At 51.0% G+C, this 26,674-nt stretch overlaps 1 protein-coding gene across 5 annotated transcripts; it reads left to right on the top strand.

The window, feature by feature from the left end:
• The first annotated feature begins 11 nt into the window (after positions 1-11).
• Positions 12-26,674, top strand: P2RX3 (purinergic receptor P2X 3). 5 transcript variants are annotated; one of them, XM_084631589.1, is made up of 14 exons: positions 55-88; positions 834-889; positions 1,628-1,815; positions 4,216-4,351; positions 18,187-18,258; positions 18,502-18,568; positions 18,994-19,087; positions 20,061-20,138; positions 21,115-21,256; positions 21,520-21,656; positions 22,200-22,293; positions 22,915-22,980; positions 25,443-25,520; positions 25,781-26,674. In XM_084631589.1, the coding sequence occupies exons 1-14, from the start codon at positions 64-66 to the stop codon at positions 25,892-25,894; spliced, it is 1,347 nt and encodes a 448-aa protein (XP_084487715.1). In that variant the 5' UTR covers positions 55-63; the 3' UTR covers positions 25,895-26,674. The 5 variants fall into 5 exon arrangements, with proteins under 5 accessions (XP_084487718.1, XP_084487715.1, XP_084487717.1 ...); XM_084631592.1 differs by lacking the exon at positions 834-889 and having other exon boundaries at positions 12-88; positions 1,696-1,815; XM_084631591.1 differs by lacking the exon at positions 55-88 and having other exon boundaries at positions 95-889; positions 1,696-1,815.

Here is a 26,674-nt window from a genome sequence, read left to right as displayed (position 1 = left end):
CATGAAGGGCACCTCGCGCGTGCGCACTGCTCCTACCATAGAGTCCGAGTGCGGCTTCGGTCGATGGGGCCCTCTGGGGCGGTTCCAGGTCCGTCCTCGAGCTGTCCTGCGTTAGCTTGTCTGGCAGCGCCGGGATGGGAGGCGGAGCTGGGGCCGCGAGCACACCGAGCCTCCCCCCAGCCCCCTCCCTTCGCCAGCCTCCTAGACACCGCCCGCAACCCCCCCTCCCCGGCCTGTATCGCCAGACCACACCCCTAGGCCCCTCTCCCAGCTCCCCCTTGACCCTCCGGACTCTCAGCCGCCCCTTCGCCCGGCTTTGACCTCGCTGGATGGTCCCGCACAGCCGGCGTGACCCCCAACTGCGAACCGCTCCACTGGGACACTGTAATGGAGGCTGCGATCCCTGTGCTCGTGTGACCGAGGAGGCCGCCGTGACTAACAAACTGGGGGCCTCGCAAGCTGCTACAGCTTGACTGAAAGAACCACGGGGCTGCTCCCCCTCTGCGTAGGCCTGGCTCGCTCTGCTGCCGTGCTCTTTCCAAGGGAAACTGTCTGGCAAGGGGAGATTACACCAGACATCTGCCCCCATTGCAGTATACTTGTGCAGCCTAGCCATCGCTTACATTGCAGTTACTGCTCACACAGCACCCTGTGCCTTGGAGGAGCAAACCTTACTGGATAGTCCATGGGAGGCTTGCGGCCTGGGCGAGCTGCTGCTCGGAGGGGGCCTGGTGGGATTTGCATGTCTCCGCAACACCCTTCCCCAACTGACCTGGAAAATCCACCCCTAGGGCTGTGGGAAATGACCAGGGGTCATTTCTTTTCTCTAGCAGAATGGGGGTGTCAAACACTGCAGAAGCCACCAGTCCCACTGGCGCAAGTTACTCAGGTGACTCCCTTCTTGGCAGCCTAAGCAGAGGGGGCAGGGCCAGGGATAGCCTGGGCCCTGGGGGATGGGGATCTGTCTCACAGGGGAAGCCAAGCAAGAGCCCTGCATCAGCCCATACTGTGCATGCTCTGAGGATAATTACAGAACCTCAGGCTCAGGGACTGCCACTGCCCAGCATATTCCATCAGCTGCTAATTTGTCTCCAGAGAAAAATCAGTGTGGTATTTGTTTAGCTGGCTCTCCTTTCTGGCTATTCTTCCACAGCTGCCTGTGTGTTGGGCCAGGGATGGGATAGCCAGGGGCTGCAGGTTGAGATTGAGGGACACCAGCAGAGCTGGGGTGCGGTGGGGTGGGGGGAGCCCATGGCTGGAACAGGGGTTCGGGTTGGAAGTGAGGGGCACCAGCAGAGCTGTTGCAGGAAGGATGAGAGCTGAGATGAAATGTGCAGAGAGCAGATTCCTTTCTGGACTCATGGAATGCATTAAAGACCTTCCCCCCCCCACACACACACCCCAGAGACTCCAACTGGTAATGGATGGGCTAGGAAGCCCCACCTTTCCCTGATGGCATCACCACAGGGGTGGGGGGGAGGTATATTAAAGGGGTCCCTTGGCTCCAGGCAGCCCAGAGTAGCCGCAGGGCACAGGAAGACTCCACTTCTGTTCCCTATCTTAAAGGGACAGCCCTCCCAATTAGCCCTGGGCATCCATCACCCCCTGGGGTACTCCTTGTCTCTAGTCCAGGCATCCCGTCTGCCCTGGGCTGGTGGGCCACGCCCTGCTCCTGATGCCCATGCTCTCCTCCAGCATGAACTGCGTAGCTGAGTTCTTCACCTATGAGACCACCAAGTCGGTGGTGGTGAAGAGCTGGACCGTTGGCGTGATCAACCGGGTTGTGCAGCTGCTCGTCATCTCATACTTCATCGGGTGAGTGCCCCCCAGGCCAGGGGAGTCTCCCTGGCACTCGGGCTTCATGGCCAAACCCCTTTCCCCTTGGGCCTCGTCCCAGAGGACCAGGAGAATTATTCTTCAGGGTGGGTACCACCATACACTGATCTCCAAAGAGCCCCACTCCCGGAGGAAGGAGGCTGGGGGATGATTCAACCTCAGCTTGGCACAGGATCACTCCCCAGGCTAAAGAGTCCCGCCTGCCCACCGACCCGGCCCTGCATGTGGGTTGCACAGGGGTCGGGGTGGGGAGGAGATGCTCTCTGGGAGAAATGTAATCAACTCGTCCAACAGCAAGGGTCTCTCTCCTCCCCGCTCCTTGCTGCTGATGGGCGTTGCCAGGTGGGGCTGTGCTGGGGGACACAAGAGGTCTGAGCCCTGCTGGCCCTAACCACTGGGGCCAGACAGCATCACCTAGAGAGGCAGCTATCCCCTTTTTGCCACCAATGTGCTGAATCGAAGGGTGGGAGGCTGGTTTTGGAGAAGCCCTTGGTGCATGGTTGTACACACTGTCCCGCCTGACAGTGCCCATCCCCGCCCATCAGCTTCCCTGCAGGAGAGTGTAAAGACAGTCTTTGGGTTGGGTGTCCGAGCAGGGCTGGTGTGTATGTGTGACTCTGTGTGAACAGGAGAGGTAGGGCTCTGTGTGGATCTGAGAAGTGAGGGTGGGGAAGGTTGTGCAAGCTGAGGGTGAGCTGGGGGGCTGTGTGAGCTGGGGGTGGGGCTGGGAGGAAGGGGTGCAGCAGAGGTTGTGTGAGTGGGGAGGAGGGGCTGGGAGGACAGAGCAGAGGGTTGATGGGCGGGATGCATGGGAGGGGGAGGGTGGGGCACTTTCTTCACCATCAGTGAAGGCCAAGGGAATTAACCTCCAGTCCTTCCCCAAAAGGGATGCTGTACCACAGACAGCATGGGGCTGCTGAGCACCCTCTAGCCCCCACCACAACCCTCGTGGCTCTCATGCACCCCTTCCCCCGCAGCCCAGTGACCCTTGCATGGTCCCCCAGCCTAGTGACATTCACACAGCCCCCTCTCCTTCACCCCCTGCCCCGGTGATCCCCTTGGCACTTTTGAAAATGGGACTTGTACTCCTAAATCACTTAGATGCTTTGGATTATTTCATCCTAAATCCCTGTGATTTCCAATGAGGTTCAGGGCCAGATTTTCAAAAACCTTTCACTCCCTTTCATGCCCCAAAACAAAAGCCCAGATTTCCAAAATATCTTAGCGATTGGCCCTGAGTTCTTGTAAATAATTAGGCTGCACCAGAAGCCATCATGTGCTTGGCGAATTTGGCCCCCATCGTGTGCCAGGTGACTGCAAAAAAAAAAATCTGACTTTGTGCTCTTTTGAAAATCTCTTTTTCGGGCTCCTAAGTCCTGGGACGTTAGATCCTCCATTACCTGGGCACTTTTGGAAAATCTACCACGGAGCTATAAGAAAAAGCAGTGAAGGTGGTGGGGATACAACTGCAGAGAAGAATCTGCAGGGGGCCACTAGGTGGCACGAGATGTGTAGGAAGAAGAGCTCTGTGTGTCTTTTACAGCCAGGCTGGCTCTGAGCCCGTTCCTCTCACTTGTTATTTTAAAGGGACATTTTAACATTGGCTGCCGCTTTTTAGAAGGAAGTGTCATTTCAGTAACTGGGGTTACTGAATCAAGCCGCCCCCAAAATCAGGCAACAATCTTATAAAATTCCTTTGCCTTCTGGTTCCTGAGCTGGTAGGCGACATGGGGGGTCCTGTTATCATGTTCTTCTTGGTAATCAGCAGGGCTAGACACTTGCATTTGGTTTCTGTTGATGAAAGCAAAGTGTGTGACCTCAGCTCGCCAAGGGGCACTGCTGGCTGTGTGACAGCGTTTAAACAGGGAGGTGATCCCACAGCAAGGAACGCAGGTAAACAGATGAGCTGCTCCAGGTGGGCAGCAGTGTAGTGTGCGAGGGCAGCAGGAGGGAGGTCAGGAGCAAAATGATCGTTTTGAAAGGGGAATTCCAGGAACTCAGTCTGAAAGAGCTCACTCGCTTCCAAAATGGATTGATGAATGCGGCACAAGACGCTGGATCGTTTGAAAACAGGACATGTGTGTGGACCCAATGCAGTTTAGGCTGAAGAAAACTAAAGTTAACCCGAAAACAAAACCATTTGCATTTAGACAAGACCTAAGGTTGTCACTAAATCCCATGACTCCAGGAGGTGGGGCTTTAGCAAGGCCAGCAAAGACTCCCAATAAAATCCCAAGAGTTGGGGACAATGCAAAGGGATCTTCACAGCTCTCTACCGAGCCTGTCCCAGGTTGGCGAATTGTGGGGGAGTTTCCCCAGCCTGCCCCTCCGGTGAGAGGCTAATGTGGGTCTCTGTCCCTCTCCCCCCTCCCCCCGCAGCTGGGTGTTTCTCCATGAGAAGGCGTACCAGGTGCGGGACACCTCCATTGAGTCCTCTGTGGTGACTAAGGTCAAGGGCTTCGGCAAATACACCAACAGGGTCATGGATACGGCAGACTACGTTACACCCCCACAGGTAATCCTCATGCTGGAGGGCCAGTACCAGAGGAGTGGTTAAAAATAGTCAGGACTGGGGTATTGTGTGATTGGAGCTAAGGATGCCCAAAAGGTCTGGAGGGACTTGATTATTATTGCTATTATTCATGTTATGGTAGTGTCTAGAGGCTCCAGCTGAGATCAGGGTCTGGTCATGCTGGGCTCTGCTCAGCCCGGACACACACACAGAAACAGGCCCTACCCCAGCTGAGACCCAGGCCCTGTGGGGCCAGGCGCTACACAGACACACGGCGAGAGAGAGGTCCTGCCCTGACTGAGAAAATGAGGAGGTTAATAATACTTTGTCTAATCTTATCTAGCTAGCTCTTTGGGGCAGGGACTCTCTCTTACTAATGTGTGCAGCACCTGGCACAGTGGGGACCCTGATCTTGGCTGATACTACATTGATACAATGAATACTGGTCCCTACTGTCTGCTGCTTCAGTCTCTAAGCTTGAATTCAAAGAACTATATCCCTGATATGTGCCTTATTCAATTAAACAACCAGCTGTCAGCCTGTGTACTCCTGAGTTCAGGAAATGCCCCCTGCGTGCCCCCTCACAGAATCGTGGCACCCCAGCAATCCCTTCTCTGAGAGGATGAGGACCCTAGATCAGAACAGGGAGAGATCTGTGGGCGTCATGGCAGAGGAGGGGGTTGAAAGAGGAGAAGGCAGCAGCTTTATGAAGATGGAGGGGGAGACACCCATACACACACGCGTGGGGGATCTGTGAAGGGACCCATGAGCTAGGGGAATTCTGTTCCTTTACTTTGGCCTCATCAGAATCATAAAGCAAAATATCTGATCCCTCCTAAGAACAGCTTAGGACATAGGAGGTTAAATATAGCATTTTTCTGAGCCATCAGCAGCTTTCCTGTGTCCCCTTTACAAGCTGTGTGCACAAGCACACAGTGTTCAGGATAAACAGACGGGCCTTGACATTGAATTGTAGCTACTGCTCCTTCCCCTAGCTCAAACAGGGACTACAAACACAGTGCTCTCCTGCTTGGAAATTCCCAGAGCAGGTGCAGAGTAAATTAGGAAGATGGAGGATACAGAACTAGAACTGAGCAAAAATTGTAGTTGAACTGGAAGGGAGAGGGGAGCAAAAATTGGTCTAACCCCTAGATCATGCTCTTCCTGGAGAAACCACAAGAACTCAGTATGGGGCGCTTTCTCCCTCTAGTGGCTGCATCATGTAAAGCCTGCTGCTGGCTGTGAGCTGACAGCTGAATGAGATAATATCTTTTAATGGACCAGCTTCTGCTGGTGAAGAGCCAAGCTTTCAAGCCACACAGAGCTTCTGTTCAGGTCTGTGAGCTGAGATAGGAGGGGCTCATGCTTTTTAGTCTACAGATCCTGGGTGAGTCAAATGAAATTCTGTTTACGTTGTTCATTTCTAATCACCTGTTTTTTGGGTGGATTTTTCCTTTTTTGCATGTTTTGAAAAAAATGGGGCAAATTTGAATTCAAAAAAGCAAAGTGAAAAATGACACAAACATCTTGAAATGAAATGTTTTGATTTTTCGATGAAGGATCTGTTTGTCAATACAAATAAATAATTCTCCCAGCTCTGTGCACAGGGATCAAATCAAGGTGCTTTGATCTAAGAGACTTGCTGGTTGAAAAATTTCCATTAAAACTGTTTTTTAGTGGAAATGGGGTTTTCAGCTAAACACATTTTTTGAGCGAGGTGCCCTCTTTCCTCAGAAAATTGGATTTTTTTCATTAAAAAGACCAAACACCATAAACTCAAAAAAATATTTCAGTCAGGAATTACTGCGTTCATTCCTCATGGGAGTTGTAGTTCATTTGCCCCTTGTTCCTGTTCTGTGTAGGTTGGGCTCCTGGGCCAGACTACATTTCCCATGAATGGTCAGGGGCTTTCATGACACACCCACTTCCCTTCACTATAAGGGGAGACTGCAGTGCATCATGGGAGGTGTAGTCTGGCCAAGAAACCGGGCCTAGAGAGGAGAACCAGGGGATGAATGAGGCACCAGAACTACAGCTCCCATGAGGCACCACAGTGATGTTTCCAAATGGAAATATTTTGATTTCTGGTTGTTTTTGCCAACAATTCAAAATTTCCTGTGGAAATAAAAGGCATTTTCAGACCCACTGTTTCTGGGAGAAGGAGCCACTAGTGCTGGGGCTGCAGATCTGGCCCATTTACTTCAATGGAGCCATGGCCCATTGACATGAGCTGGGGATCTGGCCCAGTGTCCAATACACACACACACTGAAAAGCTGTAGCTGCAGCTATGCTGAGGCTGACCTTATTCTGAGGCTTGGCTGCTCAGCTGCAATAAGCAATTTGCTCATTTCCCACCAGCCCCGTGATCTGCTCTGGTCATTAAAGGGACCAGGATCATTAACCCTTCCCAAAAGGACTTGGGGGTGTGTCCTGACAGGCTGGTGAGGCTGCCTGTCACAGAGGAGGTCAGTGCCATTCAGTCATCTTCACTCATGCGAGCCCCAGGGAGTGCTAGTCATGGGGCTGCTTGCCTCATGCTGAGAGGCAGGGGGCAGAGTGGGCTGGCCAAGCCCTCCTCAATGGCCCCTGTGTCTCAGCCTCGCCTACTGTCCTGCTGCAGCTCCCTATGGAGGGCAGGCCAAGGGAGTCCTCAGTGGGCATGTGAGACACGCTTGGTTTTCTGGACTTCACATCTGAACGTGATGGGTGACCGCTGCTCAATGCATAGTGAGACAGGCTTGGGATGGCTGGCTGCTGGGCTTATTCTGAAGGCTAACTGTCCTCCGCATGTCACTGCCCCACTCTGTGCCTCAGTTTCCCCTCCCACCCTTTGTCTTTCAGATTGTAGCACTTTAAGGCAGGGACACAACAGGGCTCCGATCTGAGCTGGGACAGGGCCCGTCTCTCACTGTGTGTCTGTGCAGCGCCCCGCCCCATGGGGCCCTGATCTCAGCTGGGGCAGGGCCTGTCTCTCACTGTGTGTCTGTGCAGTGCCCCGCCCCATGGGGCCCTGATCTCAGCTGGGGCAGGGCCTGTCTCTCACTGTGTGTCTGTGCAGCACCTGGCACAACAGGGCCCCGGTCTCAGTTACTAATCTCATACTGCTACTAAAAATTTCACATCCTGGCTTGTACATCAGAGGGAAGTTCTCACACACACGCTCTCTGGTACAACCACTGACACAGTTGTCACTCACGTTGTCTGGGATCACTTTGCTTCTCTGATATCACAGGATGGATGAGCCCTAGCTTCAATCTGGCGAAGACTAAACCCTTGGGTTTGCGAAAGCTGTCTGCATCTAGCCTCAATTTCCAGCGTGCTGAGAGTAATCCTTGTGCTATTGACCCAGCAGTCTGGGGAACAAATTGGGGTTCCCTTTTGGATCATCTTTGCACAATCAAAACATATGAGGGCTTACAGCTCCCCTGGCAGGGACTCCCTTGTAATGTGCGCTGGGCTCTGTGGTTGAGAATGCTGTAGAACAGCAGTTGTTATTGCTTATGTGCCCTCTGGCTCGGACTGGATCCCTGTCCACAGGTTGTGCTATAGAGACCACAGTGAACGTTTAGCCAGCTGGGGTTGGTAGGAAAACCTACATGGAAACTCCAGCTCATACAGCACCCAGCTGCCCACTGGCCTGGTAAGTAGAGACCGCAACAAACCCAGGGCGTGAGCTCCACCAGCTTGCTGGATCGAATGCAAAGCCCTGCTCAGAATCTACAAGGTTTAGGATTTCAGCCCACCACCCACACATGGTGCCTCATACAGATCCCAGAGTTCCTGGGGTGGGGGGTGAGGCTTTAGGTAGGGGGTTGCCAGCTATGCAAGACATGATCAGGGCTGATCAGATGCAACACGTGCATGGTCAGGAGCAAGCTGTGAGGCCTGTCTCCAGGGAGGAACACACCCTCCCATGCAAGTTACCTTCAGGAACCAACAACATTTTGGGTTCATTGGCAAATAGGAAAAGTAGGGGCTGGGGGAGAAAATGTTTCAGGTCCACCCAAAAATGAAGTGTTTTGAAATTTTCAGTGAACTGGGGGAAAAAATCATTTTGGATAGAATAAAACAGTTTGTTTTGATTGCAAGTGGATTTTAAATAATTTTTAGAAAAAAAATTGATGGAAGTTTTGAAAGGAAAATCTGCTCTGCACTAAAAAGGTGGAAAGGTTTCACTGAGCAAATGTCTAAACAAAATGTTCTGACTTTGTAAAAATACACCCACTGATATGAACAACTCGGCAAAACCACCCTGAATTTACAAAACGTTTTGGAGGCATGGCATCTACATTTTTCACCCAAAAAAGGTTTTGGGTGATTTTTCCCCCAGTGCTGATCTTCAGTGCAGAGTTAGCTCCAATGTTGCCTCAACTGGAGCCCTGTCCACGCACACATAGAATCATAGAATATCAGGGTTGGAAGGGACCTCAGGAGGTCATCTAGTCCAACCCCCTGCTCAAAGCAGGACCAGTCCCCAACTAAATCATCCCAGCCAGGGCTTTGTCAAGCCTGATCTTAAAAACTTCAAAGGAAGGAGATTCCACCACCTCCCTAGGTAATGCATTCCAGTGCTTCACCACCCTCCTGGTGAAAAAGTTTTTCCTAATATCCAACCTAAACCTCCCCCACTGCAACTTGAGACCACTACTCCTTGTTCTGTCATCTGATACCACTGAGAACAGTCTAGATCCATCCTCTTTGGAACCCCCTTTCAGGTAGTTGAAAGCAGCTTTCAAATGCCCCCTCATTCTTCTCTTCTGCAGACTAAACAATCCCAGTTCCCTCAGCATCTCCTTATAAGTCATGTGTTCCAGTCCCCTAATCATTTTTGTTACCCTCCACTGGACTCTTTCCAATTTTTCCACATTCTCCTTGTAGTGTGGGGCCCAAAACTGGACACAGTACTCCAGATGAGGCCTCACCAATGTTGAATAGAGGGGAACGATCACGTCCCTCGATCTGCTGGCAATGCCCCTACTTATACATCCCAAAATGCCATTGGCCTTCTTGGCAACAAGGGCACACTGTTGACTCATATCCAGCTTCTCGTCCACTGTAACCCCTAGGTCCTTTTCTGCAGAACTGCTGCCGAGCCATTCAGTCCCTAGTCTGTAGCGGTGCATGGGATTCTTCTGTCCTAAGTGCAGGACTCTGCTCTTGTCCTTGTTGAACCTCATCAGATTTCTTTTGGCCCAATCCTCTAATGTGTCTAGGTCCCTCTGTATCCTATCCCTACCCTCCAGCGTATCTACCTCTCCTCCCAGTTTAGTGTCATCTGCAAACTTGCTGAGGGTTCAATCCACACCATCCTCACAGATCCTTTCCTCGGTCGCGGTGGTGCTCCTAAGCTGAGCTAGCCAGCCCAAGAAGGGGAGAGGCCAAGGACACTGGAATCTTTGTAGAAGTGGGGGGCCAAGGCCAAAGTGCCACTTCCCTCTCTGCAGCTATCTGCTCCGGTGGTGAGCCAGCTGCCTTCTCTTCTGGCACCACAGCAGGCCCTGGTGGGCGAAAGGTGTAATTGCAGTGCCTCCCTGGCAGAATCTATTATTCTACATGGAAAAAAGAAATCTGCAGGGGACATGAATTCTACACTTGTGCAGTGGCGCAGAATTCCCCCAGGAGTACACAGTGTGTCTTGCCCTTTAGCAGTACAATTGTTTTTCCCATAATGCATATGTTTCTTTTGTTAAAAAGTGGGAGGGGATTGGTCCCCTATACCTTTGCCCCTGGTTCCAGTGCTGGTGGGAGAGGCGACAGCTCAAGTGAGCTCACGTTTGCAGGCCAGTGTCATTTTGCAGTGTGGAGCTCTCACTGGAGCTGAGCTGACTCAAGAGGAGCTAACACCAGCATCACTTGAGTTATCTCTGCAGTGAGAGCAGACCTTTAGGAAAGACCCAGATGCTGTATTGCTGATTTACCCTCATCTGGGAAACTGATCTGCAAGACCCTGGATGTCTGCCACTGCTCAGCAGAGGGGGGACACAGGAGTCAGAATGAAAGGGAATGCGCTCTTGAGATCTCTCATTCAATCCTCACTTATGTCTAACATGTCATTAATCACATTGATCCTGTTGTGTTCATGGCATACAGGCTGAGCAGTTAGATAAAAATTAGGGCTGTCAGTTAATCACAGTTATCTCACGTGATTAACTCAAAAAAATTAATCGTGATTAAAAAATTAATCACAATTAATCGCAGTTTTAATCGCCCTGTAATACAATAGAATACCAATTGAAATTTATTAAATATTTTGGATGTTTTTCTACAGTTTCACAAATATTGTATTCTGTGTTGTAATTGAAATTGAAGTGTGTATTATTTTTATTACAAATATTTGCACTGTAAAAATAATAAAGAAATAGTATTTTTCAGTTCACCTCATGCAAGTACTGTAGTGCAATCTCTTTGTCGTGAAAGTGCAATTTACAAATGTAGATTTTTTTGTTACATAACTGCACTCAAAAACAAAACCATGTAAGTCCACTCAGTCCTACTTCTTGTTCAGCCAATTGCTAAGACAAACAAGTTTGTTTACATTTACAGGAAATAATGCTGCCCTCTTCTTATTTACAGTGTCACCAGAAAGTGAGAACAGGATTTGCATGGCACTTTTGTAGCTGGCATTGCAAGGTACTTACGTGCCAGATACGCCAAACATTCGTATGCCCCTTCATGCTTCAGCCACCATTCCAGAGGACATGCTTCCATGCTGATAACGCATGTTAAAAAAATAACGTGTTAATTCAATTTGTGAATGAACTCTTTGGGGGAGAATTGTATGTCCCCTACTCTGTTTTACCCACATTCTGCCATATATTTGATGTTATAGCAGTCTTGGATGATGACCCAGCACATGTGGTTCATTTTAAGAACACTTTCACTGCAGATTTCACAAAGCGCAAAGAAGGTACCTGTGATGGGTTCGGTCACAGAAACCCTCTTGGGACTGTCACCTGATGTGCTGAAACTACCTCTGAGCCCACTTTCTTTGATGGCTTGTGTCATAAATATAAAGGGAAGGGTAAACCCCTTTAAAATCCCTCCTGGCCAGAGGAAAAATCCTCTCACCTGTAAAGGGTTAAGAAGCTAAAGGTAACCTTGCTGGCACCTGACCAAAATGACCAATGAGGAGACAAGATACTTTCAAAAGCTGGGAGGAGGGAGAAAAACAAAGGGTCTGTCTGTCTGTGTGATGCTTTGGCTGGGGTCAGAACAGGAATGGAGTCTTAGAACTTAGTAAGTAATCTAGCTAGGTATGTGTGAGATTACGATTTCTTTAAATGGCTGAGAAAAGAACTGTGCTGAATAGAATGACTATTCCTGTCTGTGTGTCTTTTTTGTAACTTAAGGTTTTGCCTAGAGGGATTCTCTATGTTTTGAATCTAATTACCCTGTAAGGTATCTACCATCCTGATTTTACAGAGATGATTCCTTTACTTCTATTAAAAGTCTTCTTGTAAGAAAACTGAATGATTTTTCATTGTTCTCAGATCCAAGGGTTTGGGTCTGTGGTCACCTATGCAAATTGGTGAGGATTTTTACCAAACCTTCCCCAGGAAGTGGGGTGCAAGGGTTGGGAGGATTTGGGGGGGAAAGACATGTCCAAACCACGTTTCCCAGTAAACCCAGATAAAATTTGGTGGTGGCAATGGAAATCCAAGGGTAAAAAAATTTTGTACCTTGGGGAAGTTTTAACCTAAGCTGGTAAAAGTAAGCTTAGGAGGTTTTCATGCAGGTCCCCACATCTGTACCCTAGAGTTCAGAGTGGGGAAGGAACCTTGACAGCTTGGGACTCCAGAACTCTGTCTTGTTGAGCCAGACACGCAAGCCTGGTGCAACACAGACCCAGGGTCTGAACCACGCCCCCAAAGCTGCAGACTTAACAGAAAACAGCTCAGAAAGTGTTCCTGTCTTCAGCACCCAGACACCCAGCTCCCAATGGGCTCCAAACCCCAAATAAATCCGCTTTACTCTGTATAAAGCTTATACAGGGTAAATTCATAAATTGTCCGGCCTCTATAACACTGATAGATATGCACAGCTGTGTGCTCCCCCAGGTATCACTTACTCTGGGTTTAATAATAAACAAAAGTGATTTTATTAGGTATAAAAAGTAGGATTTAAGTGGTTCCAAGTAATAACAGACAGAACAAAGTAAGTCACCAAGTAAAATAAAGCAAAAACACGCAAGTCTAAGCCTAATACATTGAGAATCTGCATACAGGTAAATCTCACCCTCAGAGATGTTCCAATAAGCTTCTTTCACAGACCAGACTCCTTCTTAGTCTGGGCCCAATCCTTTCCCCTGGTACAGTTCTTGTTAGTTCCAGCTCAGGTGGTAACTAGGAGATTTCTCATGACTGCAGCCCACTTTGTTCTGTTCCACCCCCTTTAATAGCTTTAGCACAAGGCGGGAATCTTTGTCTCTCTCTGAGTCCCCACCTCTCCTTCTAAATGGAAAAGCACCAGGTTAAAGATGTATTCCAGTTCAGGTGACATGATCACATGTCCTGTGAGGCTTCATTACCCACGTGCTGGCACACATGTATACAGGAAGTCTTACAAGTAAACAGAGCCATTTACAACCAATTGTCCTGGTTGATGGGAGCCATCAAGATTCCAAACTACCATTAATGGCCCACACTTTGCATAATTACAGTAGGACCTCAGAGTTATATTTAATATTCCTAGTTTCAGATACAAGAATGATACATTCATACAAAAAGGATGACCACAGTCAGTAGATTATAAGCTTTGTAATGATACCTTACAAGATACCTCTTTCATAAAGCATATTCCAGTTACATCATATCCACACTTATAAACATATTTTTATAAAAATATGGAGTGCAACGTCACAGTACCAATGTGAGATTTCTAAAGATAGCTACAGCACTTGACCCAAGGTTTAAGAATCTGACGTGCCTTCCAAAATCTGAGAGGGATGAAGTGTGGAGCATGCTTTCAGAAGCCTTAAAAGAACAACACTCCAATGCAGAAACTACAGAACCTGAACCACCACCACCAAAAAAAAAAAAATCAACCTTCTGCTGGTGGCATCTGACTCAGATAATGAAAATGAACATGCATCAGTCTGCACTGCTTTGGATTGTTACCAAACAGAACCCATCAGCATGTCCTCTGGAATGGTGGTTGAAGCATGACGGGACATATGAATCTTTAGCGCATCTGGCACATAAATATCTTGTGATGCCAGCTAGATTCCATGCTCTCAAGTTGCACTGAGGGACATTTAGGTTGGATATTAGGAAAAACTTTTTCACTAGGAGAGTGGTGAAGCACTGGAATGTGTTACCTAGGGAGGTGGTGGAATCTCCTTCCTTAGAGGCTTTTAAGGTCAGGTTTGACAAAGTCCTGGCTGGGGTGATTTAGTTGGGGATTAGGTCCTGCTTTGAGCAGGGCGTTGGACTAGATGGCCTCCTGAGGTCTCTTCCAACCCTGATATTCTATGATTCTGTGATTCTAACAGTGCCATGCGAACGCCTGTTCTCACTTTCAGGTGACATTGTAAACAAGCGGGCAGCATTATCTTCTGCAAATGTAAACAAACTTGTTTGTCTGATGGTATGTCTACACTATGAAATTAGGTCAATATTATAGAAGTCAAAAAGAAAAGGAGTACTTGTGGCACCTTAGAGACTAACCAATTTATTTGAGCATGAGCTTTCGTGAGCTACAGCTCACTTCAGCTGTAGCTCACGAAAGCTCATGCTCAAATAAATTGGTTAGTTTTTAAGGTGCCACAAGTACTCCCTTTTCTTTTTGCGAATACAGACTAACACGGCTGTTACTCTGAAACCTGTCATTATAGAAGTCGATTTTTAGAAATCGATTTTATACAGTCAATTGTGTATGTCCACACTAAACACATTAAGTTGATGGAGTGCGTCCTCACTACCATGGCTAGCATCGGCTTATGGAGCGGTGCACTGTGGGTAGCTATCCCACAGTTCCCACAGTCTTTGCCACCCATTGGAATTCTGGGTTAAGCTCCCAATGCCTGATGGGGCAAAAACATTGTCGCGGGTGGTTTTGAGTACATGTCAGTCGCCCCTCATCCGTGAAAGCAACAGCAGACAGTTGTTTCACTCCTTTTTTCTGTGCGGACGCCATACTGCTTTCAGCAGACGGTGCAGTAGGACTGCTAACCGTTGTCATCCACCACTTCCGCTGCAACTCTGCTCTGCTGCTATTGTCTCAATAGCGAATTTCTCCATGTTGTCTGTCATGGGCTCCTGGGTATGTGTGTTCTTCCTCGGGAAATGTGCACGGTGCTAACTGTCGTAATCCACCGCTTCCGCTGCAACTCTGCTCTCCTGCAGACGACATACCACGGCAAGCATGGAGCCCACTCAGATCACCGCAGCAGTTATGAGCATTGTAAACACCTCATGCATTATCCTGCAGTATGTGCAGAACCAGAACCTGCAAAAGCAGGCGAGGAGGCGATGGCAGTGCAGTGACAAGAATGATGAGGACATGGACACAGACTTCTCTCAAAGTACGGGCCCCGGCAATTTGGACATCCTGGTGGCAATGGGGCAGGCTCATGCCATGGAATGCCAATTCTGGACCCAGGAAACAAGCACAGACTGGGTAGGACTGCATAGTGTTGCAGGTCTGGGATGATTCCCAGTGGCTGCGAAACTTTTGCGTCCGTAAGGAACTTAGTGACTACTATCAGGGAAGATCGCTCCCAGCCAAACGCAGACAGCTCAGCATTAACCCCCCCTACCCCCACCACCGTATGGCTAAAGGCAGGGATGATTTCTTTTCGGCCACAGGCAAACAGCCCAGCAGGAATGGCCACCTCTGAATGTCCCCTTAATAATGTCCCTGGAGGATTTCCGCTCCATCCCCAGACACGTTAACAGACTTTTGCAGTAGTTGTACTGGCTGCGAATGCATCCCAAGTCTTCAGGGCAAATTAATCATTAAACACGCTTGCTTTTAAACCATGTATTATATTTACAAAGGTACACTCACCAGAGGTGCCTTCTCCGGCTTCATGGTCCGGGAGCCCACCTTGGGAGGGTGTTGGCTCCAGGGTGATAAAGAGTTCCTGGCTGTTGGAGAGAACAGTTTCTCCACTTGCCTGTTGGGTGCTGTCCTCCTCCTCCTCCTCATTTTCCTCATCCCCAAAATCCTCATCCCTGTTGCTTGAGACTCCCCCCTTGCAGGTGTCCACGGACAGGGGTGGGGTAGTGGTAGGGGCACCCCTTAAAATTGCATGCAGCTCATCATAGAAGCGGCATGTCTGGGGCTCTGACCCGGAGTGGCTGTTTGCCTCTTTGGTTTTTTGGTAGGCTTGCCTGAGCGCCTTAATTTTCACGCGGCACTGCTGCAGGTCCCAGTTATAGCCTCTGTCCATCATGCCCTTGGAGATTTTTTCAAATATATTGGCATTTCGTCTTTTGGAGCAGAGTTCTGATAGCATGGCTTTGTCTCCCCATACATCGATCAGATCCAGTACCTCCCATTCGGTCCATGCTGGAGCTCTTTTGCAATTTTGGGACTGCATGGTCACCTCTGCTGATGAGCTCGCCACGCTGGCCAAACAGGAAATGAAATTCAAAAGTTCCTAGTGCTTTTCCTGTGTACCTGGCTAGTGCATCTGAGTTGAAAGTGCAGTCGAGAGTGGTCACAATGGAGCTCCTGGAGGCCAATACCATCGAATTGCGTCCACACTACCCCAAATTCGACCTGGCGATGTCGAGTTCAGCACTAATACCCTCGTCAGGGAGGAGTACAGAAATCGATTTTAAGAGCCCTTTAAGTCGACAAAAATGGCTTTGTCGTGTCGACGGGTGCAGGGTTAAATCGATCTAACGCTGCTAAATTCGACCTAAACTCATAGTGTAGACTGGAGCTGAGTGATGCCTGACTAATCTAATCGCCTTTTATGATGAGATTACTGGTTCTGTGGATGAAGGGAAAGCAGTGGATGTATTGTTTCTTGACTTTAGCAAAGCTTTTGACACGGTCTCCCATAGTATTCTTGTCAGCAAGTTAAGGAAGTATGGGCTGGATGAATGCACTATAAGGTGGGTAGAAAGCTGGCTAAATTGTCGGGCTCAACGGGTAGTGATCAATGGCTCCATGTCTAGTTGGCAGCCGGTATCAAGTGGAGTGCCCCAAGGGTCGGTCCTGGGGCCGGTTTTATTCAATATCTTCATAAATGATCTGGAGGATGGTGTGGATTGCACTCTCAGCAAATTTGCGGATGATACTAAACTGGGAGGAGTGGTAGATACGCTGGAGGGGAGGGATAGGATACAGAAGGACCTAGACCAATTGGAAGATTGGGCCAAAAGGAATCTGATGAGGTTCAATAAGGATAAGTGCAGGGTCCTGCACTTAGGACGGAAGAACCCAATGCACAGCTACAGACTAGGGACCGAATGGCTAGGCAGCAGTTCTGCAGAAAAGGACCTAGGGGTGACAGTGGACGAGAAGCTGGATATGAGTCAGCAGTGTGCCCTTGTTGCCAAGAAGGCCAATGGCATTTTGGGATGTATAAGTAGGGGCATAGCGAGCAGATCGAGGGACGTGATCGTTCCCCTCTATTCGACATTGGTGAGGCCTCATCTGGAGTACTGTGTCCAGTTTTGGGCCCCACACTTCAAGAAGGATGTGGATAAATTGGAGAGAGTCCAGCGAAGGGCAACAAAAATGATTAGGGGACTGGAACACATGAGTTATGAGGAGAGGCTGAGGGAGCTGGGATTGTTTAGCCTGCAGAAGAGAAGAATGAGGGGGGATTTGATAGCTGCTTTCAACTACCTGAAAGGGGGTTCCAAAGAGGATGGCTCTAGACTGTTCTCAATGGTAGCAGATGACAGAACGAGGAGTAATGGTCTCAAGTTGCAGTGGGGGAGGTTTAGATTGGATATTAGGAAAAACTTTTTCACTGAGAGGGTGGTGAAACACTGGAATGCGTTACCTAGGGAGGTGGTAGAATCTCCTTCCTTAGAGGTTTTTAAGGTCAGGCTTGACAAAGCCCTGGCTGGGATGATTTAACTGGGAATTGGTCCTGCTTTGAGCAGGGGGTTGGACTAGATGACCTTCTGGGGTCCCTTCCAACCCTGATATTCTATGATTCTATGATTCTATGATTGGCAGAACAAGAAGTAGGACTAAGTGGACTTGCAGGCTCTAAAATTTTACATTGTTTTATTTTTGAATGCAGGTTTTTTGTACATAATTCTACATTTGTAAATTCAACTTTCACGATAAAGAGATTGCACTACAGTATTTGTATTAAGTGAATTGAAAAATACTATTTCTTTTATTTTTTTACAGTGTAAATACTTGTAATCAAAAATAAATATAATGTGAGCACTGTACACTTTGTATTCTATGTTGTAATTGAAATTAAGGTATTTGAAAATGTAGAAAACATCCGAAAATATTTAAATGGTATTCTATTATTGTTTAACAGTGTGATTAATCATGATTAATTTTTTTAATTGCTTGACAGCCCTAATAAAATTATCAAATGCTCTTGCTGGAAGGCTGCCACATAACAGGGTTTTATTTCTTAGAACTCAGAACCTTAACATACTAAAACCAAAAGCAGAGCGAAACAAAGCAGGCTGCTCTCTAGTACAACTCACCCCCCACCTTACTCTAGGCGGGCTCTCTGCAGATTGATGCTGATTGCATGCGGGCCTGGAAAAATCCCAGAGAATTTAAAGTGATCAATCACAATTTTAACAGTTTTCAACACGCCCTAGCTCCTGGCTGTTTCACTTGCTCTGTTTCTTCTCTGCGCCCTTCCCTATCCTGTCTCTCTGACCCCATCCCATCTCTGCAGGGGACGTCCGTCTTTGTGATCATCACTAAGCAGATTGTCACGGAGAACCAGGTGCAAGGCTTCTGCCCTGAGGTAAGCAGGTGAGGAGTGCGGGAGAATGGTGGGAGGGCTTGGGAAGGGGAAGAAGGGTTGATCTTCCCCAGCTGAAAGTGAAGCTATTCTCTGGAGAGGTTGCCTTGAGGTACCCGCTGTTGGGGCATTTAGGGTCCCCACCACCATCAGAGCGGTGGCAGGGGGGGGGCAATCTATATGCCTGCCTGTCTGTCCCTGGGGCTCATTCCCTCTGCCTGCCTCCCCCTTGCTCTCCTTTTCCAGAGTGAAGTGAAGTACAGCTGTGTGTCTGACAGTGATTGCCAGAGGCCTGTCCCTACTACAGGAGGCGGTAAGAACCCAGAACCACACAGCAGCTCCAACAGGAGGCTAGGGCCTAGCATGTGGGAATGGTGGGTGGATGCCCTAGTATGGGGCGATGGCCAGGAGGGAGCAGCATCAGCCTGTGGGGTGAGGGAGAGGGATTGGTGAGGGAGGAGAGAGTGAAGAATAGATGAGTGGAAGAAGAAGGGGTGGATGGATGGATTGATGTCTGGCAGTGTCTGAACCTGCTGCATCTGGATGTAAAATCAGGAGTTGCCATGGCGTGATCGAAAGGCCAGGCCGGCCAGCTGGGAGTTGGTAGCCAACTCAAACCTCTCTGCAGGATCTGGGCTCTGTGGGGGTGGCAGCAGGGACCAATGTGGGCACAGGAGGCAGGGTGGAGGGGCTGGGAGTGGGGTTTGTGATGCTAATAAATGGGGGGCGGTTCCACAGGGATCCTGACTGGCCGGTGTGTGAACTACAACAGGAGCCTGTGGACCTGTGAGATCCAGGGCTGGTGCCCGGCTGAGGTGGACACAGTTCAGGCGTAAGCTGGGCCCTTCGGGGCAGTCCCCCTTTCCCCGCTTCAGCACCCTGTTCTGTCAGCGTAGGGGTCCCCATTCTGAGAGCCCTCCTGGAAGTCACTGGCACCTAGAGGAGTCTGGGGCGCCGTACCAGGGCCACCTTCTGGTGGCAGTTGTGCTTGGCTGGGTCACCTGTTCCGCATGGCCAGGTGCAGAGAGCCTCCCACATCCTCAGCTCTCGACATGAAGGGGGGACCCCACTGTGCACTATTCTCTGACCCATAGGGGGTGAAGCAGGGATGTGGTATATCAGGTGGCACTGCACTGTGGTTATTCTCTGCTGTCCAGGGCCAAGAGAGGACAGATCGGGGTCGTGGCCCGGGTGCACTGTGCTGTGTCTCTGCTCTGCCCCCCAGGGCCTATAGGGGCCGTGGCCTGGTGGCACTGTGCTGTGACTATGCTGTACCCCACAGAGTCCATAGGGGGTGGACTGGGGCCATGGTCGGGTGGCACTGTGCTGTGGCTATTCTCTGCCTCACAGGGCCTATAGGGGGTGGATTGGGGCCATGGCCGGGTATAACTGTGCTGTGTCTGTGCTCTGCCCCACAGCATCCATAGAGGGTGGATTGGGGCCATGGCCTGGTGGCACTGTGCTGTGACTATGCTCTGCCCCACAGGCCCAAAGGGATCTTTACTGTTTAGTCACCTTGAGCTCAAGCTACTGCCATCCACACTGTACCTGGCCTCAGAGCCCATCCAGCCCGACAGGATTCTCAATCACATCAGCGCCCCTCAGCCCAGGCCATGTACAGCTTTCCCTGATTGTGCAAGGAGCTGCACAGACTCCACAGACACAAAGAGCCCTAAGCTGCGGTGGGTAAATAACAGGAGCAGGGGGGCAGATGGGAATGGGACATTGCCACCCAGGCAGGCCCCAGGCCACAGCCCCCTGCCTATATCCAATGTGGGTGATTTCTCAGGGCACTCTCCCTGCAGGCCCATCATGCTGGAGGCAGAGAATTTCACCCTCTTCATTAAGAACAGCATCCGCTTCCCGCTCTTTGACTTCGAGAAGTGAGTACTCGGGGCGTTTGCATGGGGTGTGTACAGGACCCATCCGCCTCAGCTCACCTTGGGGTCAGGGGCTGACACTCAGGGACATGGAATTTGCTTTGCCCTGCATTGGCAGTGTAGAGGGGCCTTGAGATGGGTGGAAATGACCCCTGAGGAGTCTCCCCAGCTGGCATGGGACTGGGGAGGGCCCCGCATGCACCCTACTCCCAGACACTAGATCAGAAATATGGCCCAGGTGGCACTGCATTGTGGTTATTCTGTGCTCCCCAGGGCCCATATGGGGTGGATTGGGGGCTTGGCCAGATGGAACTGCATTGTGGCTATTCTCTGCCCCCCAGGGCCTATAGTGGGTGGAACGGGGGCATGGCCAGGTGTCTCTGCGCTGTGGCTATTCTCTGCCCCCCCGTTTCCCCCAAGTCCATAGAAGATGAAGCAGGGTCATGACTGGGGGTGATGGCACTGTGGCTGTTATCTGCCCCCCATGGGCCATAGAAAGTAAGGTCTAAGTCCATGCAGCCCTGAGGCTGCTCTAATTGATACTAAGGACCAGGCAGGCCCCCAGAGTATGGCGAGTGCAAAGCAGGTCTGAAGCCCCTTTACCTCCCCATCTGAGCCTGCCCCAAGCATAGGATCTGGCAAGCTGAGGATTGGACCTTCTGCCTCACAGAGAGCCATGCCCCCAGGCTGTGTGTGTCTGAGCGGCTGCATTGCAGATAAACAGGACTTCCCAGCTCCTGGAGCCACCCTCCTCCTGGTGATGGTCAAGATTTCCCTCCAGCTGGGAATAACAGCAGGGGAGCCTGTGGCCGAGCCAGCCAGGGGTTGGGGTTGGGGTTGGGGTTAGGGTTAGAGACTATGGAAGGGGGTTAGGATTGGGAGTAGGCTTTGGGTTTATGGATGGGGTGGGGTTAGGGATGGGCTTTCCCCATGGGACCCTGTTCTCACAGTCCCCTCTCTGTGTCTCCCTCCCTCCAAGGGGTAACCTGCTGCCCAACCTCACGGCCCAGGACATCCGGACGTGCCGCTTCCATCCTGTCACCCAGCCCTTCTGCCCCATCCTGCGCCTGGGCGACATCGTCCGCTTTGCTGGCCAGGATTTTGCCAAGCTGGCCTCCACGGTGAGATTCGCGGCTTCCCCCATGGGCTGTGGCCTGACAGCCTCATGCCAGGAGAGAGCACATGTGTGTTGGCGCATGTGAGCTAGGACCATCTCCATGGAGTGTCCTTCAACACGCAGCGGAAGCGGGGAGCTGCAGGGGACTCTGGGGCCTTGGTCAGTCCCTTAGCATGGGGGAAGGGGTCCGTCCAGTGACCTGGCGTAGTGGCCCCTCTATGATGCTGCCTGGGGTAGTTTGGCTTAACACCCCATCTCTGTGCACAGGGAGGAATTCTGGGAATCAAGATCGGGTGGGTGTGTGACCTGGATCGCTCATGGGAGCACTGCGTGCCCAGCTACACCTTCACCCGCCTTGATAGTGTCTCCGAGAAGAACAACGTCTCTCCCGGCTACAACTTCAGGCAAGCACAGAGGGTGTACATGCACACATGCAAACACAAGGAAAAAGCTGTGTGAGACCCTGGGGTTAACTCACTCGCCTGGACACTCTCTGGGCACATGTACCTCTTCTCACACGGGCATACTGTACCTTCCAGCTACACACAGACACAGCACATACCCCTGACTATGTACACTGCCCTCTACATACACACTGACACACCAGATACACCCAAGTACACACACTGCTTTCCAGATACACACTAAAACACCAGATACACCCAACTACACACACAACACACACTGCCCTCCACATACACACTAGATACACCCGACTCACTGTTACACACACTCTCCTAGTTACACACCCACACCTACATACTGACTCACCGAGTTACATACACCCTCCCTGCTACACACACGCAACCACTACCTTCATACCAGACCCTTTCTTCCACACACTGTGTGTCACACCCCCCTCATACACAGCCGCCCGTCGGTGTGCACACCTTGGTGCAGCGGGGACCAGGGGATGGCAAGTCACAGTCCCTCTCCCTGTCCCCCAGGTATGCCAAGTACTACAGGCGAGAGAATGGCACCGAGTACCGGACCCTGATGAAGGCTTTCGGCATCCGTTTCGATGTGCTGGTCTACGGGAACGTATGTACGGCCAGGCAGCCAGCAGGGTCACTGCGAGGAACCAGCACTGAAGCCCTAGGACAGGGGAAGGGAGCTGATGGGGAATCACCAATGTGTCTGAGGGGTCTATACAAGGCTTGTAGAGACCACCCTGTGAGCATGTGTAGCTCTTGGCCAATCAAAACATTGGAGCTCCTCCTCACCTCCATGTGGTCCAGGCTTGGGACTGCCCCCATGTGCCTGACTCTCGACGCCACCCCACCTCTTGTTGGTGAGGAGGGTTCCAGGTTGGCCCCTCACTATCCCTCCTCCCCATGCAATGAGAATGGAGGACTCCCCCGCATGGACTCAAGCCCCTGCCGAAGCACCATGGGGTGTAGGAGGAGTTGGCTGGGTGTGGTCATGCATCTGGAGATGCAGTGCCACCTGGTGGCCATGTTTAATGAAGGAGGACAAGAGTGCTAAGACTCACGTGCCCAACAGAAACCACAAGGCAGGAGGGGAGGGGACACAGATCCTGAGGCTGGCTGTGGAGAGGGGGTTACACCACCCTGTACAGGAGGAGGGGGCCCCCCCTCATGTGGCGTCCTAGGGGCAAACCTTCCCTCCCCTAACCACTAACTCCACTCTCTGTCCTCTCAGGCTGGGAAATTCAACATCATCCCAACCCTGATAAACACCGTGGCAGCCTTTACCTCCGTCGGGGTGGTGAGTGCAACAGTCTCTCTGCCTCCTTCTTCTTCCCCTCCGCCTGCTCCACAGGAGCCAGGGTGAGCAAGCCCCGGGCTGCAGGGAAAAGGGAGGCCCTGGGCCGAGCAAAGAGCTGCTCATCTGGGCAGGCCTCCTCACTGCTTAGTGAAGCCCTGAGTCAAAGGTCAAATCCAGGCTTGCCAGGGACAGCAGAACCACAGAGAGAATCATAGAATCATAGAATCATAGAATATCAGGGTTGGAAGGGACCCCAGAAGGTCATCTAGTCCAACCCCCTGCTCAAAGCAGGACCAATTCCCAGTTAAATCATCCCAGCCAGGGCTTTGTCAAGCCTGACCTTAAAAACCTCTAAGGAAGGAGATTCTACCACCTCCCTAGGTAACGCATTCCAGTGTTTCACCACCCTCTTAGTGAAAAAGTTTTTCCTAATATCCAATCTAAACCTCCCCCACTGCAACTTGAGACCATTACTCCTCGTTCTGTCATCTGCTACCATTGAGAACAGTCTAGAGCCATCCTCTTTGGAACCCCCTTTCAGGTAGTTGAAAGCAGCTATCAAATCCCCCCTCATTCTTCTCTTCTGCAGGCTAAACAATCCCAGCTCCCTCAGCCTCTCCTCATAACTCATGTGTTCCAGTCCCCTAATCATTTTTGTTGCCCTTCGCTGGACTCTCTCCAATTTATCCACATCCTTCTTGAAGTGTGGGGCCCAAAACTGGACACAGTACTCCAGATGAGGCCTCACCAATGTCGAATAGAATCCAAGATGGGACCATGGTGATGCCACGGGAGGTGCTCTGGCGCTGTGGTGTTGGCACAGGGGAATCCAAGTTGGCACTGTGGTGATGGCACGGGGGCATCCAAGATGGTGCCATAGAAACAGGGTGGGAATCCAAGACAGTGGAATCCAAGACAGTGCTATGGAACGGTGCAGGGGGAATCCAAGATGGCACCATGGCAGTGGCCCGGGGGAATCCAAAATGGCACCTTGGCGATGCCACGGGAGGTGCTCTAACCTCCATTCAGCAGTTTGTCACCCACCACACGCAGTGTAGGGCTCTGTCCCTGCTAATGGTGGCCGGACCCCAGAGAGAAGTTACTGATGCTCCAGCAGTGTAGGCTCTGAACACATGAGTCCGGGCACCTGCGCTCAGCCCAGCTCTGAAGGGGAAGGGCTAAGCCAGCTCATCAGCCTCTCTTGGCTAAGGATCCAGGATCCCCCTGGCCTGTGGGCCCTGCCCTGCTACCTTTGGGCCCCTGTCATCCCCAGGTGATTGGGGACGGCCCCACACCCAGAAAGGAAGGCCCCGCTGTAACGAGGCTGGTTCTGGTGGGACCCAACTGAGAGTGCCAATTCAGGACAAATTGCTTAAAGCAGGGCAGTTTCAGCCCAAGGCTGGGGTTTCTTGCACACCAAGGCAAACCAAACCAGCCAAACAGAGAAGACTTTGGTTTTACCCCACTGGCTAACCACAAGTCACACAAGCAATTCCCTTCAACATTCCACTTTCCCAGTATCACCACCAGTGCCACTCGTCATGGGGACAAATGGTTATGAAAACCAGTACCCCCGTAAAAGAAAAAAGGTTCTCTCGATCCCAAAGGACCAAGGCTCAGACCCAGGTCAATATACAAATCAGATCTTACCACAAATCACGCTGCTGCCAATCCTTTAAAATCTAAAATCTAAAGGTTTCTTCATAAAAGGAAAAAGATATAGATGAGAGCTAGAAGTGCTGAAATGGAATCAATTACATACAGTAATGGCAAAGTTCTTGGTTCAGGCTTGCAGCAGTGATAGAATAAACTGCAGGTTCAAATCAAGTCTCTGGAGCACATCCACAGCTGGGATGGGTCATTCAGACTTTTGTTCAAAGCTTCAGCGTAGTAAGGTTCCTCCAGAGGTAAGAAGCAGGATTGAAGACCAGATGGAGGAGCTGCAGCAGCTTTCTATAGTCTCTTGCCATGTGGTCTCTCTTTCTTTGTTCCAAAGACAAGCTGTCCATCACATGGCCTGGAAACACCTCAGAGTTCTGTCCATAGGCAGGTCCCTGCATACCTTGCTGAGTCGCAAGGCGTATCTGCCTTCTCTCAATGGGTCAATTGTATAGTTGATGGTCCTTAATGGGCCATCAAGCAGGCTAGGCAGAGCTGACACCAACTTGTCTGGGGTGTTCCCCAGAACCATAGCACAAGTTTGTAAATACAGACAGTATAGAGCCAATATCATAACTTTAAGTACAAAATGATACACACATATAGACAGCATAATCCTAACCAGCAAACCATAACCTTGTCTTAGACACCTCATTTGACCATCTTCATACAAGATTTGGTGCCACTACAGGACCTTGGTTGCAACAATGATCTATATGGTCCCAGATTATGTCAATAACTCACACACCCCCTCTGCTGAGCCTGGCTGGGCCCCCCTTCAGCTTGTCTCCCCTCCCCTGCAGGGCACTGTGCTGTGCGACATCATCCTCCTCAACTTCCTGAAGGGCGCAGAGCAGTACAAGGCAAAGAAGTTCGAAGAGGTGAGTCCAAGGGAGGCGGAGCCTGGCATACCCAGCAGAGAGCGGAGTGCAGGCTCCTGGGGGTGCTCCTGGCTACTCCAGTCCTGATGTCTCCCAGCAGGGGGTGCTGGCTGTGGGGGGAGCTTCCGGCTGCTCCAGTCCCAGCCTCTCCAAGAAGGGGGCACTGGGGGGAGTGGGGTTGGGAGCGCTGGCTGTCGGGCAAGGAGAGATCACTCCATGCCCTTGTGGTGGGCACTGACCCGGCTCTGTGCCTCCTGCAGGTGATGGATGTGACCCTGTGCCACAGCCCCGTGTACAGGAGCAGCCAGATGCTGGGAGGCCGGAACGATGAGAAGCAATCCACCGACTCGGGGGCCTACTCCATCGGCCTCTAGTGCCCCTGCCCCTGGCAACTAGACAGTTTCCTGCCTGCCCTCTGTTGCCGCAGGCACCTTGCCCCTGCTCATTGGCAAGGGCATCTTTTGTACACTCCCCTCCTCTGATCCTTTGCTTCTTCCATCTTCCTCATCACCGACCAGAGTCTTCCTCATAGGTTCCTTCGCCAAGGGGGTGGAAATCTCTCCTCCGGAATGTCCTCAAGAAAGCATTGCCATCTCCATCAGGAAGCGTGCACCATTCCTTCCCCATCGAACCTGGACAGTGCCAAGGAGCAGGCATGGCAGGCAGAGACCAATGTGGTGGCTGCTGGTACTGGCACCACTCAGTTACCAGCATGCCTGGCACTGTACAAGAAATGGGCAGCACTCTTCACCCTGGGGAGCACGTGCTCCTCAGCAGGGCACACTCTCTCCGGGTTTGGCTGGGTGCTGAGAGCTCAGGAGGGAACCCTTTCAACGGAGGGGTGGATGGGATTGGTTCCCTTGTCCCAGCAGGGGGCTGTCCTTCCAGCTCAGGCACTCTCTCCAGCACTGAGAGGGGCACCCCAAGGGTGGGAGTGTGGGGTCTCTTTTCGCCAGCGGGGGGTTCTCTCCCCATCTTCGCTCCTATTTCCATCCTGGCAGATTTCCAGATTCCGGAGGGGGGAGGAGGAGGAAGCAGGCCTTGGCGGGACAGGGCATCCGGACCCAGGGACATGCTATTACCCCCCTCCAGTGCTGACTCCATTCTCCCACGCCAGGGCTTTTTAATCAATAAAACTCACTTTCTTGTCGGTG

Source organism: Lepidochelys olivacea (genome assembly GCF_965140295.1).
Source record: "Lepidochelys olivacea isolate rLepOli2 genome assembly, chromosome: 6".
Taxonomy (NCBI): Eukaryota; Metazoa; Chordata; order Testudines; family Cheloniidae; genus Lepidochelys; species Lepidochelys olivacea.
This window is presented reverse-complemented; position numbering and strand designations above follow the sequence as displayed.

What these genes read in the sequence shown, in the direction of transcription:
- P2RX3 (XM_084631588.1), top strand. Translation starts at nt 686, where the DNA reads ATGGGAGGCTTGCGGCCTGGGCGAGCTGCTGCTCGGAGGGGGCCTGGT. An exon ending in GTCATCTCATACTTCATCGG is followed by an intron (nt 1,816 to 4,215) that starts GTGAGTGCCCCC and finishes CTCCCCCCGCAG; the next exon opens with CTGGGTGTTTCTCCATGAGA. An exon ending in TTGCCAAGCTGGCCTCCACG is followed by an intron (nt 21,257 to 21,519) that starts GTGAGATTCGCG and finishes CTCTGTGCACAG; the next exon opens with GGAGGAATTCTGGGAATCAA.